The sequence below is a fragment of the Carassius gibelio genome, chromosome B8, assembly GCF_023724105.1.
Source record: "Carassius gibelio isolate Cgi1373 ecotype wild population from Czech Republic chromosome B8, carGib1.2-hapl.c, whole genome shotgun sequence".
Lineage (NCBI taxonomy): Eukaryota > Metazoa > Chordata > Actinopteri > Cypriniformes > Cyprinidae > Carassius > Carassius gibelio.
The window spans coordinates 6,788,182-6,802,861 of NC_068403.1; the positions used below are offsets into that span (position 1 = coordinate 6,788,182).

Consider the following 14,680-nt stretch of genomic DNA (forward strand, 5'->3'; position numbering starts at 1 on the left):
GTTTTTATGACATGCCCATGAAGCATCGTTGCCTTTGAGCAGTGATGGGAATAACGGCGTTATAAATAACGGCGTTACTAACGGCATTACTTTTTACAGTAACGAGTAATCTAATTGATTACTCTTCTCATCTTAATAACGCCGTTACCGTTACTGCCAAAAAATGCGGCGCGTTACTATAACTGATGATGAAGCTGTTCTTTTTTTTCATCAGACCAACTAGATCTCTGAGCGAGAGGCAAATACTTTTTTTTTTACTGTTCTTCCTTGGTTAGTGGGCAGAGCACGAGACAAGCGCATAAATGCTGACGATTGGCTGAGGTAGAGTAAAATTTCATTGTAAGCCAATCAGAGGTAGAGTTGGGCGGGTGTTCGAAAGCACGCATAGTAGTGATGGGAATTCGGCTCTTTTGACTCAGCTCACTGAAAAGAGCCGGCTCTTTGGCTCACAAACGGCTCTTTAAATGACTTTGACTATAATATTTCCATTTTTATTACATAATTATTTAATTTCTATAGGCTAAATTTGAAAAAATAGAGTCGGCTCTTCAGATATGCGAGCCAGCTCCCGAAGTTCAACTAAAAGAGCCGGCTCTTAGAGTCGGCTCATTCGCGAATCGCGAACGACTCATCAAAAGTTCATTCGCGAACGAGTCGATCCATCATCACTAACGCTCATTCGCGAACGACCCATCATCACTAACGCTCATGAATTACGAACAACCCATCATAACTCATAGTCGGACAGGACAGGACACACAAGGAACAACACAAGCCAGTCAGTCAACGAGAGACAGGTATGGCGACGAGCCCAAATAATCCAACAGTAGCCTTCTCTAAATAGAAGTATACATTACTTTTTCCTTCAAGAAATTAAAGAAACAATAAAAGGAAATATCAAAAGTTCCCAAAAATCTATCGTGTTATTTGCATTGATCCACTATATAAACATAATATCTACATACATGGCATTTGATTGGAGGCTAGTCTCACTTCAGATGTGTGTACAATGTTTCATGTTTCTGTTAATAATGTATTGTATTAAGTGTCCATTTCATTATACTATTCAGATTTATCATAAATAATTGAACATGCACATGTATTTTAAGTTCCTTTAAAGAGGGGTAGAGGTGGGGTCACATTTGAGCATTTTAGGGGTGCTCCGATCATGATCGACCGATCGTTAATGCCCATCTTGTCAGTAAAGCCGGTTTTCTAATCAGCGGTTAATTCCATCAGCTGTTACTACACAGAGCCGTTGTTAACTGAGAAGATGCGCCAATAAACGCTGAAAATGAAGTGGATTTGCGCATCTTCTCTATTAACAACAGCTCTGTGTAGTAACAGCTGCTCTATGTGAAATCACGCACCTGATGGAATTAACCGCTGATTAAATAACCGGCTTTACTGACGAGATGCGCATAACGATCGGCCGATCACGATCGGAGCACCCCTAGAGCATTTAAAATTTAATTTTACTTGAAAGTAACGCAATAGTTACTTTCTTAAGTAACTAGTTACTTTTAAAATTTGTAACTGAGTAACTAATTTAGTTACTTTGTGGAAGAAGTAACTAGTAACTGTAACTAATTACTTTTTAAAAGTAACTTGCCCAACACTGCCTTTGAGTGACATTTTTTCAATACATTTCACGTCACACCTGATCTGAAAGCCCTGAGAAGGGGAAAGAGGAATTGAACAGGGCCATAGAGAAGAGAGGAATAACTGAGCATTAGGGTTGGATAACGTCAATTAATGAATATTTTAAGTTTTCATTTTCATTAACATCTTTGCTACCGATGACTGCTTTCCAATTCCTGGTGTTTAATAAGAGGCTGATACAACACAGAGGAAATAAAAATTAATCGACAATTTCTATTCCGAACACCCACTATGAAATGCCCTGTAAAAACTAAATCTGACAGTCAGCTCCAGGCCTCAGATGTTAAGCCCATGCACCATCTGATTCAAACTGCATTAAAAAAAAGCACAAGAGATCTCCGAAATGGCAAGTTTCAATCTGACTGGCGTCTTTATGATATTTGTAGGTTTAATCTCTAAAGCAGCAAGTCGTGTCTATAAGGTACCATGTCTTCCACAGTGCCACTGCAGAAGAAATGTACACGCACAAACATAATTTGCAGCAAATAATATAATAACACATTTAAATGTGTTGTATTACACTTATTAATGAACCAAATACATTTATATACAAAAAAAAATTTGCTGGCCATAATTATTTCTTATTGGCAACAAAACTATATTTTAGATTGTGATTATTTGTATCTGTGTGTATATAATAATAATAATAATAATAATAATAATAATGAGTCTGTGTGTGTGTGTGTGTGTGTGTGTGCGTGTGTGTGTTTGTAATTTAGCTTTTTGACTTGAATAAAAAAAGTTTTGAATACAATACGTTAACATTGACAGCCTAATCGATATATATACACACATACAAATAAGCACACAATAATATGAATATTTATTACTGGTGATGAAACTTTTTTACATTGTTTATTTGTGTGTGTGTGTCCACGCGTACAAATTTTTTGAAAGAACATTTACTGCCCATAAATAAAATAAATAAAATATATTTAAAAAAAAATTATAAAAAATTTGGTAGCACTTTATTTTACAGTCCAGTTCCTTATGTACATACTATGTACTTATTATAGTAATTACAATAATTATGTAATAACTAGGTAATAACCCTGAACCTACCCCTAAACCTAACCCTACCCCATGTAGTTACCTTGTATTACCAGAACTTTCTTAGATAAGTACACTATAAGTACATGTAAATACACGTACTGTAAAATAAAGTGCAACCAAATTTTTTTTATGTATTATTAATCCTTTGCTTACACATATATAACATTTTTAAAACAGTTTTCAAATAATGCAAAGTACAGTTGCAAGGCCTGTATAAAAACAAGAAATTAACTAGATTTACATTATGCTCTTTCCAAGCGTAACTTTCCAAGAGAAACATCGCTGTTTATTTACCTGGTCTCTTTTGTAGCTAATTCTAACTGCCAATACTCAAAAGCCTGAGACTGCATTTGACATCACAGGCAATAAATGTTGCTAAGCAGACACACAAGTGCAGACATTGATTTCCCATTCAAAAGATGATTGCATGGCATAGCTGCCCTTTACCACCATCATCTATTATCTCTTGGTTTCAACAATGGCACAGCAAAACCTTCTATTTATGTTATCATTACCTCCACATTTCTACCATCACACAATAAAATACAAAACTTGACACAGGCCTGATTCCCTTGTAATGGATCAGGACACGTGTAGTGTCTATAGTGTTTAAGGTAATCTCTGAACACAATCACACTTCCGGTCCTCCCCCACAGCCTCCAGTGGGTTTCGAGTATCCCTCATCCTCACAGAACAGGCCTCCACAGCATCCATCCACTACAACTGCAGTCATGAGGGAGCTGAGCAAGTGGCCACTCAGCTTCCTGTGTGCTATTAATACTAAATGACCTCTCTGGCCCCTCTCGTTCACACGCACACATATGCACACACACATGTCCTCAGAGGATTGCTGAAGCCAATCGATATCTCTCCAGAACATGCTGAACACACTACCTGCCATGTGAGAGCGCAGAGGCCACAAGTCAGGCCACAAGGTCTGATCCAAACATCCTTTTTGGTGCCACAAAGCCAAAATATAGAACTAATGCCCTGAGATTTTACTGCACTGAGCCAAGTAGGTCAGAGTTTCTTAACATGTGTGTCCTGACCCAGATTGGGAATTGAGGTAATGTAGTCCACTGATGAGGCTTTTCATAATTTTCTCCCCTATTTTACAGCAGTAAGCAAAGTTTTGGCAAAAAGACCATAAAGACTTTTTATTTAATCATCTGAATGGTGCTGAAACTTCTTAAAAGTGACGTATATAATGCAATTAACATCAAGCACACAAAACGTTCAATATGCACACATTTGGATTTGTGATGAATGAGAATTCAAATCTATTTGTATAGTGCATCTGCCTTTTACATTAATTTGTCTAGCATTTAACATAAATGACTATAATTTGTTTGTGTTATATTCATATTTTTCATTCCTATTCTGAATACAGTTAAATTTAAAATGTTTGCGATTTTTAAAGGTTTTCTGAATACAGTACAATGTAGTAAAAACAATCCCAGTTCACATGATCTAACAAAATGGTTGAAAAACGCTTACATGCCAATTATTTTAAACCACTTGTTGTCTATAAAACACTACACGCAAAACACATAAGACGTGCACATGACATCACAGTTTTTGTAGTTTACATGGATTAAATAATGGCATCGTTTTCAAAAATTAGCATTTTTAGGACCCGTAAATGCTGTTATCATTTAAATAAATGGCCAAAATACACAAAGTTTTGCATTTTAAGTTGAAAAGGGTGTGTAAATTGTCCCTGATATAGGTTGTGCGATATATATTGTCTGCGATAATCAGGCCTGTCGGGACAAGGCAGGCAAACCAAGCAATTGCTTGGGGCCCCGAGCTGGCCTGGGGCCCCAAGACAACGACTGGTTAAGAATAAAATGCAACGACACTGTGTGAGCGCCCCTTTGATTGTCAATGCAGTAACGTATAATAACACTTATCGGGATCCCCCTCAAGGGGGCCCCTCTCTGTAGTCGCTGATAGCAGCCAGCCAACCACGTGATCTCACGTGATGGACTAATATCTTTAAATATTAAGCCAGAACAGTCTATTTAAATATGAATCCTGCATGTTCTGCGTGTCTCTGTCAATGAATGGAGCAGAAGCGTGACTTAACTTTATTAACACACACTGAAGCGCACGTGACGCTCGCAGTAATTTCAGCGTCTGCTGTCTCACTAAATAAGACGAGAACACATGAACAACATCTACAGAACTGCCCTGACAGTCACGTCATGACCGTTTGTAATAAAACTAGCGTCACATCACATACACAGAACTGTAAAGGTACGTCAACCCGTCAAAATAAAAGTCCTGTTTTAGACAAGTATTTGCCAGAGATGTATTACTATTGTTCAGCAGAACATAGCCTACTACTAAAAAAAAAAAACTTTTTTTTAAGGTTTAAATCACACAAAATTTCTTCCATGTTTTATTTTTAATAGTAAATCCCCATTGTTTACCAAAAAGTTAAGTTTGCTTAATTTTCATAAATTAAAATATAAATTAAATTAATGTTTTGTGTTTAATGTTTAACGTTTAATGTGCATCTCAGAAAATGCTTTATTTAAAACCTCAACTGAATGGCACTTAAATGCACTTAATTCATCTGTCAAACTTTATTGTCATTGTTCACAGTACAAGTACAGACAGAGAAACAATGGATAATAATTAAATGTTTATTTTTGATGTATGCATTGCATTCTATGCATTTAAAAAAATAAAAATAAAGATTTTCTAAAAAGGAAACTTAGTTGTTCATTTTAAGAGACCCAGGAGTCTTATTTTCTCTTGCATAATTAATATTAATAAGCAAAAACACATTTTATCCGATTACTCGATTATTCGATGGAATTTTTGGTAGAATACTCGATTACTAAAAAATTTGATAGCTACAGCCCCAGATGAAAGTGGCATAGCAAATAGCATGCTATACTATTCCACCGTGAAAATCTATTTCCCAAATGGGGGTTAGGAAAACCACACAATAAATTATGTGCATCAAACATTAGCTTGGGATGTTTTTAAGCATTGGTAGTGAAAGCAGCTGCCTGCATCCCTTCCCTTCTAATATCAAAATATGGAAATGCTAACATATCTTAAATTTTTCGGTAAACTTTATAATAAGTAAAAATACTGTTTGCTAACAGTTAAATGACAATTAACTCAAGATTAATTAACTATCAATTTACCATCTATTAATGATTGTTATTACAAAGTGTCTACCATCTAACTTAGTTAGCAGCTATGGTTTTGGGAAACGCACCCCTGAGCTGTTAATAGTGACCTCTGTCAAAGATGTATGTGTATATATACACATACATACATATATATATATATATATACATACATACATACATACATACATACATACATACATATATATATATATATATATATATATACATACACACACACATATGTATATAAGTCGGTCGTGTTTTTCGGGAAAAATCGGTACAGACTATCTTTCTCTTATGAATATAATAAAACTAAAGACTTTTTGGAGTTATGAAGGATGCAGTACTACTCTATAGGTACTCAAGATTAACAGGATATTGAGTGAAAACGAGCATTTCACCCGCCCTTTAACGATAAAATCCCAGAAAATATTGATATATGATATTTTTTTGTCAATATCACACACTAGGGCTGCATGATAAATCGCTTGCGATATTTAACAACAACTGACAAGATGTGCATTAAATATCGCATGCGATTTATCATGCAGCCCTATCGCATACCCTATCCCTGAAATATTGTAAGTTCATAGAGTTTATAATATTCGTAAAATGTAACCAGTGTTTAGCTTAATTCACACCATTTCATGTAATTACCATAATTTCGAGATGACAACACATGACGTTTAACTCATAGCTGAATTAAGTGTTTCCATGGTAACACTATTAAAGCCAAAGTGTTCAGAACTCGTAATTACAACTTCTCTAAGCTATTCATTTTCTGAGAGCTAGGACTTGGACCATATGACCACCATACCACCTGACTGCCGTCTGATTCAGGACAGGGGTCAGCAACCTATTGCACATGTGCCAACAGTGGCATGCAGAGGCATGTTCACTGGCATGCGACTAATTGGGAAACCATGAATATGATTAAAGTGTAAGAATTTACCTGCGATAGACTACAGATGTACATGGCCCAAGCAAACCATTTGCACGAGGATCAACGCTGTGACGTCCTTTCGCATAAGTCAAGTCTTTTTAGTCGCGACAGAATGCATGACAGTTACATTTAAAAAAATGAGGTTGCTGACCCTAATTTAGGCACTACTAAGGTGCTACCTTAGAGTATGAGGATGTGGGACAATTCAGAGTAGAATGTCATGTGCTGTCATCTCTGATTAGTGGTAATTATGGCATGATGTGAACACAGCAATATACAATACATGGAAGGAGTGAAAAGACTTTTTATGACCTGCAGAAACCCGTTCAACAGAGTAGGAAATAGCTACTACAAGTGCACCTAATGAAGAGCTCTTGGCAGCAAAGCCTCAAGATTATCTGCTTTTTGGAGAGGAGGCAGAGGAAGACAAAACCCTGTCATGGAGGATCACTGATGAATTCAAGTCGTGCTTACGCATTGCGTGTGTGAACTCAGGCTCTGGCACGGTACATGAACGTAAGCACAGGAACGCAGCTCCCTGATGTAAACAACCGCTCCCCACTGCTCTCCACATATAAAGGCACTGCAGTGTATGTTAATACGTGTGAGAAAGTGCGTCCACATGCTCAGACACTCAGTATGAATCAACACAGAGAAAGAATACGACAATCACATAGCCTTGAGTCTTTTGTAAGGGTGATGCTGTGGAAAGGAACACGACGCAAAAGATGCTGCCGTCACAAGCGCGTGATGCTCCTCTAGAGCGGGAGGAGGACAGCAGCGGCACAGAACAGCCTTCTGGTCATTTCTGTGCCAATGCAGAGGGGGGTGGGCAGCACTGCAGAGACGCAAAAGGACTGATTATAAAACCTGTCTATGTCACAGAAAAAAAAAAATATTTCCTCTTGGGCAGCGCTGAGCCCGTGACGCAGATACGAAGAGTTCTAGACTCGTGTGTGACGCATACAGCAGCCTAAATACAGGTTAACGCGCTGCAGTCTGATTCATGAGCACATGAGTGTGTATGAGAGTGAGAGTACATTCAGACAGCCAATCAGAGAGGAAGAGTCTACTATCATCACCACGACCCAAAACAACACACTGCCGTCTGCCCATATTTGGACATGTTCTGATTCTGAGTGGATGACAATAAAAAAAAAGTGCAATTTATAACATTTATACATACAGTTATGTGCCCCTAAGCAATTATGACTAATATTACTGAGTAATGAGAGAATATTTTAGATTATGGAAGCAAATCAGATGTATCAAAATTATACAGGAATTATTTTTATTTGATAAAACTAAATCTAAATGTAACATGGCGGGAAACTCATCACGTGAACTTCTGAACAATCTTCAACATTAAAATACTTTTCTTTGTTTTTAAATTACTTGTACTGTATATATTTGTTAGACCTTGCACTAATTGTCAAGCCATTCCCCCCAAATATAAATACAGAAATGAATGAATAAATCTATGACAGACAGACAGACAGATAGATAGATAGATATAGGGAACAAAGCCCCCCCCCCCCCCCCCCCCATAATATTTTAGAACTAAATAAAATAGAACTAAGCATTCCTTTCATGTATTTATAATATTAGTTACTTCTTCTGTTTTGTTTTGGCACATTTGTTAATTTATTAGATCTTGCTTAATACTTAATCCTTGAAATAAAATAAGCAAAAAATAATGTGATAAATGTAGCAGATGAAGGGACCAACATGTGACACAAAAACTGATAAAACAGTAAGTATTACTTTTAGTATTAAAGTATTACAATTAAAATAATAATAAAAAATGCAGTGGGACATGTTTGATACCATATTTTAAGAATGACCCTAACTTTATATAATAAATAATGCACATCATAAAATTGAAGTTATAAGTCTGCACTTCTCATCTCTCATGAACCTTAACTATAGTGAAATCACATGACTGCATGGCCTCTCGTCACTTCCTGCTCAATATATTTTCCTCAGTAAACCGATCCAACACAGGGCTGTTTGTGAATGTGCGGTGATCAGAGCTTAAACAATCATGACACTGCTGGGCAATGACAATTATGCACATTTGATGAACTGCTGACCTGGTTGCAGTCACTGATACGATCACATGTGATAGATGTCAAACTTCTGACCCCATCTTTCTGTCAGAGAAACCCATGTCACCAGTTACACACGCATACGCTTTGACACATTCTGACACTGAACCCCTCTGGGTCCCTAATTATCCCATGACCTTTGACCTGAAGCTGGGTACAGTCTACCTTCTTCACACTGCACTGAAGTAATTTTATTAATTTGATTCTGTAAGAAACTCAACATGACAATTTACTTTCTAATAAACATTGTTGGGCCCATACGTTTTAGTGCATTCATATATATATATATATATATATATATATATATATATATATATATATATATATATATATATATATAATATTTTTTATTATTATTATTATTATTATTATTATTATTATTATTATTATTATACAGTATAATAAGATTTTATGTAATCTTACTGTGTGTGTGTGTGTGTGTGTGAATAATATAAAATATAAAATATATACACGCATACATAGACGCACACTTTTTGCATTTGCAGATGCATTTATCCATGAAGACTAGTACTAACAGTACTTAAAACTATTTAGAATTTTACACATTCAAACTTATGGCCATAAACAAAATATTTAATGTGTTTTTTCTTTTAATTAGGTGATGCAAAATGTGTCTAGTATATGTATAGTTTATGCTATGATATTACATAATTAGGCAATAGGGAATTATAAATTGTTTTAACATGCCTTAATGTACAGTACAAGGTTATGGGTTTTGCTGTACAAAATGTAGCAGAGAACATGCCAAGATATATTATATTATGCACACACACACCTACACACACATATATATTCTTCAGACACTGACTGCTTGAAGTTTTGGGGACTTTCTCGAATCATTATTAGGGATAGGGACATATTAGAATTATAATCTGAATAAAAGCATCTACTGAATAAATACAAGTATACAAGTACACTATATGAATATCTGGCATTCACGAGGCCTAATAAATGGGATAATGTACAGACAGCTGGTCAAAATAAACCCTCAGAGGGTGATCAAGACACTGATACAGAGCAGAGAGATCTTATATGTCTGTAATGTATATTATCGCTTGCGTGCATGCATTTTGATCTCTTTACATGGCACCACACCCCATCCAGACACACACACGCACACACACACACACACGCACACACACACACACACACACACACACACGCATGCACGCACCTACTAGCTGCACCCATCCAAGGTCTACTCTTCAAACGCAGGCTGCTATTGGATGCAGGGTGGGTGGGGCCTGCTGCAGTAGCGGAAAGGAGGGTGGGGGAGGGGAGGGTCGTGTGGGCTTCCCCATATAAGCAGGAGCCATGCGGCGGGTCTCCCTTCCTCCCACACACACAGCCACAACCTAAGAAAATCAGCCCTCCGTCTCACATATCTGCCATAAATGAAACATCCGTACGTCTCATTTTAGCTAAGAAGCTGCAAGCTACACTAACGACAAATCGTGGAAATGCGCCATTTTCTGTCAAATCAAACCAATTCCCTTATGGGATGAAGAAAGGAAGGTAGAAAGAAATGAAGCAAAGTAGGAAGGGGGAAAGGAAGGAAAGGAAGATGGGAAAAAAAGGAAGCAACAATAAAAAAAAAATGGGGAGAATGGGTTTACTTGACAAATCAAATAATGAAAAAAGAAACAAAATAAAAATAAATAAAAAACAAAGAAATACATTACCATATGTAGAGGAGAATGGGTTTACATGAATCAAAAATGTAATAACAACAACAACAATAATAATAATAATAATAATAATAATAATAAAATAAATAATAATAATTAATGATTGAATAAATAAACCGAGTTAGTAAGTATCAGATGCAGTTTCAGGCTCTGACCAAATCATTCAAATGAATTAAATAAAATAGAAAATAGATATAACATTTTTATAAATTGAAAGTGAAACATTCAATCATTAAAAATAACAAAATAAAATGGAAAATGAATGTAAAAACTGAAATATTGAGTACCAGTTGTAGGTGACAAGGGATTTTTCAGGCACCTGACCAATAAATAAATGAATTTCATTATTTTTAAAGGGACAATAACTATTTTAATTAATTAATTTTTAATAATGCTTAACCTTGGAAAACAAAATGAAAAACAAAAACAAAACCACAACCACTGCGTTAAAAATAGCAGAGTGATTCGGTAGACCTCACTCAGTTTTGTATAGTTATGTTTGCGTGTAAGGCGACCTGGGCACGACAGCTGTTAGCCGCGAGCACTAGCTAGTGTTACAGCCGACTACGCTCTTACTCAGCGTGGTCCACTTTAGAGGGAGACCTTACACCTTAGTGTAATGACAGCTGCCAGGGAACACTCTCAGGGGAGCGGTGCGTGTGTTTGGAGGGGCGATGGGTTCGAAGAGAACATCTATTTCACACTTGATCATGCTAGCTGAACGTAAGCAGAGCAGCCCCGGTGGAAAAGAAACCAGCAGCGACGGCTGTCAAGCGCAGGGAATTCCTGCACCCTTAAATGCTGAACGACATTTAGGGCTGTTAATCCCGACATATCGAACACTCATTATTCAAATGCGACAGGAGGTGTTGCCAAGGCGAGCTGGGTTGACGTGAGACTGTCAATCACACCGTCCTGTCCTGCGATATCAGCAATCGTGCTGCCGATGACATTTGATGGGGGAAGGGATAGGGAAAACAGAAATGCAGAAAGGAAAGAAGGGGCCAATTAGGTAGAGAAAAGGATTGTTCAATTATACATGATCCATGCTCGTCTAAAACAAACGCTTTTACACAGCTAACATTATCTCTGCGATGCTAAAGTGGATCATAGAGTTTATTCCAAACAGATGTGATTGATGTTCAGCGTGTTAAAGAAGTGAGCATAAGGCTTGATAATTGCCTCACAAATGGATTGCAGTTAAGATGAATTGGGCAAATGTTTAGAATTGCTTATATCGCTGAGACAACTAGTGTCCACTTCATCTGACACTCCCACACATAAATGTAAGGAAACCTGTGAATAAATCAGCATGCACATATCTCCAAGTATCTTCCCTGTTAACCTTAGCCTAAATAAACATATAATATTGCTCAAAGTTATTATAAGTGCTGTAAGCAAGTTAATGTAATTAATTTAAACATTTTGCAAACAAATCCCCACATAGCTTCTCTCCATACCCTCTTAAGAAATGATAGCAAAGCTGAAGTTACGACTGTTTGTTTTTACATTTTTTTTATTAATACATTTTTAAATTATTTTATTCAGTAAGGATCTGATAAATTAATCAAGAGACAGTAAATTTATAATGTGACAGATTAAATTCTTTCAATTAAATTATATTTATATTTTTAAATGTTTCCACAAAAATATTAAGCAGCTGTTTTTAACAGATAATAATAATAATAATAATAATAATAATAATACATTTTAATTGAAAATATATTAAAGTAGATTAAATTGTTATATATATATATATATATATATATATATATATATATATATATATATATATACACTACATTTTTATTTTATTAAACAGTGTATTACCTAAAATTAAATTGTAATATATTTTTATTATAATTAAATATTTAATTAGTTATAATAAAAATGTTCTTAAAGATGAAAAGCTTATGCTCTAAACTATAGGGAAACAATTTTACATTACTATAAGTTTACAATTACCAACAGAGCCCAAACTTAAATTTAGTTACTATTTATTTTAAATATAATAATCAAGACTCAGCTTAAAAAATATGCAAACATGTAAGTTGCACATAATGCAAATTTTAATTGCAATTTTTTTTTATTACATTTTTTATTGAATGTATTCATTTACACAGCGGTTGTCATAACTCGTTTCATAACAAATTTATTTAAACATACATTTAATAATTAAGACTACTACTACTATCTAGTCTTCCTCTCATACAAGTTATCTTTTTCCTGTGACGTCACTTTGGCTGAACAGACTATTGTATAAAAGCTATAGCAATATTTTTGCAACCAAGGAAACAGTCCGGCCCAACATTTTTCTCATTGAATATAATGTTTTCAATTCAAATGCATCAATTTACAGACATAAATTGGTTGCAAATAGAAATTCATGTTGACTTTTAACAGTACAATCAGCTTTCTGAATATCACAAAAGATAAACGTAATTCCTGTAGATGTGACTCATTTAAACGTTGACTTGTTGCAGTAACACCCATGACTAATGTTTATCAGAAACATGAAGTTCTGACTAACACAACGGATTTTCCAATAACAATAACACCACCGGCACCAGCTGCTCAGTTCCTCGATATCAAAGTGTAAACCAGGAAAGTGTTTTCCACATCGCTTCCAACTCCATTCATGGCAAGTCTTCCAGGCGATGTCATTATTTCACACTCAAAACAGACTAAGAATAACACAGCTAACAAGAGAACTTAAAGCATCCTTTTATGGCCAAAGAGAACAGCGCCTTACGCCATTAGCCTGACATTAGACCTCAGCGAAGGGGGGCCAGTGCACCAGAACGACTCAAATCAGGGACCACGAGTCTTTGACTGGGGGAATGTGACACTGGAATGCGAAGATCGGGAACTTGGCGTGAGGGACACACAAAGTATTCTGTCTTAGATAAGATCATGTGACTCCCAGTCATCCTATGATTCCATTATGAGCTTGGATGATGACAGAAGGCTGTGACAGAAATGCTGGAGTCACATGGTGATTATTTTTGCAAATACTGATTTAGAGAGTCCACGTCAAGGCTGGATATGGTTACTCATCAAGTGTCAACTGCTTCTAAAATTTTAGCATGAAGCTAGAGAGTTTTAGCAAATTCAGAATTAAACATCAAATATGTTTTGAAACAAGGTTTTCAACCTTTAAAGACCCACTGAGAACCACAACAAACTCAGGAGCCCAAAATACAGATACTTTAAGATATAAAAACTATTTTATATTTTTAAATGCTTCTCTCTTAATAAAAACAGCATTGCTGGTCAACCAGTAGGGGTTGGTTCCATTTTAATACTGGTTCAAAAGAATTATGGATTCGATAAGACGCGCATTTTGATTCCACTTATCGATTCGGTTTTCCCCATTTAAAAGTTGATTTTAAAAAATGTTTAATTGCAAGATGATGTTGAAGAAAACTGTTTTTCTGTGCAGCACACACACACACACACACACGTATTGAAAACTGAATTCCATTTTCTTTCGTGGGCATCTAGTGCTTGAATGTACATGCAAACAAAATTATGTGAAAATTGTCTTAAGTGAAAATAAACAATAGAGAAAGAAACCGAATGTGTAAAATATATAAAGTATATATTTGATCTGTGCATTTTGGTCTTAAAGGGACAGCAACCTATTCTCTGCCATTAATGTAAAAAAAAAAAAAAAACAGACTGAATAACTTTTGTAATGAGGATTAGTCTATTTCATTTCTAGAAAAGAAAACTATGCAGTGACATTTTAAATTGAATTACAATTTCTTTATCAAACTTTGTTCAGTTGCAATTATTTTTTCATTATTTAATTTTTGAGAATTTGTTTGTTCTTATTTTATAACTGACTGTTTACTTGTCTTTTATAATGTATGAAATCTATAGTTAGTCTAGTTTTTGTCGTGGTATTTTTGTTAAAACAAAAAGTTCCTCATGTAAGTGTTCTTTACGCTGCTGATTTCTATTCGTAATATTCACCTGCAATAATGTTTTGAAAAAAGACACAGATGATATTTAAATGTTTGATTTTCTTTTTTTTTTTACTTTTTTGGA

The 14,680-nt window shown here is 35.4% G+C and overlaps 1 protein-coding gene across 1 annotated transcript in view; it reads right to left on the bottom strand.

The window, feature by feature from the left end:
* Positions 1 to 10,144: 10,144 nt before the first annotated feature.
* The window catches only part of LOC127964140 (bromodomain and PHD finger-containing protein 3-like), a 19,770-nt gene continuing 15,234 nt past the window's right edge, over positions 10,145 to 14,680 (bottom strand). Inside the window, exon 14 of the mRNA XM_052564298.1 lies at positions 10,145 to 10,294. Within this exon, the coding sequence (XP_052420258.1) occupies positions 10,145 to 10,294 (150 nt within the window). The remainder of the gene's footprint in view (positions 10,295 to 14,680) is intronic.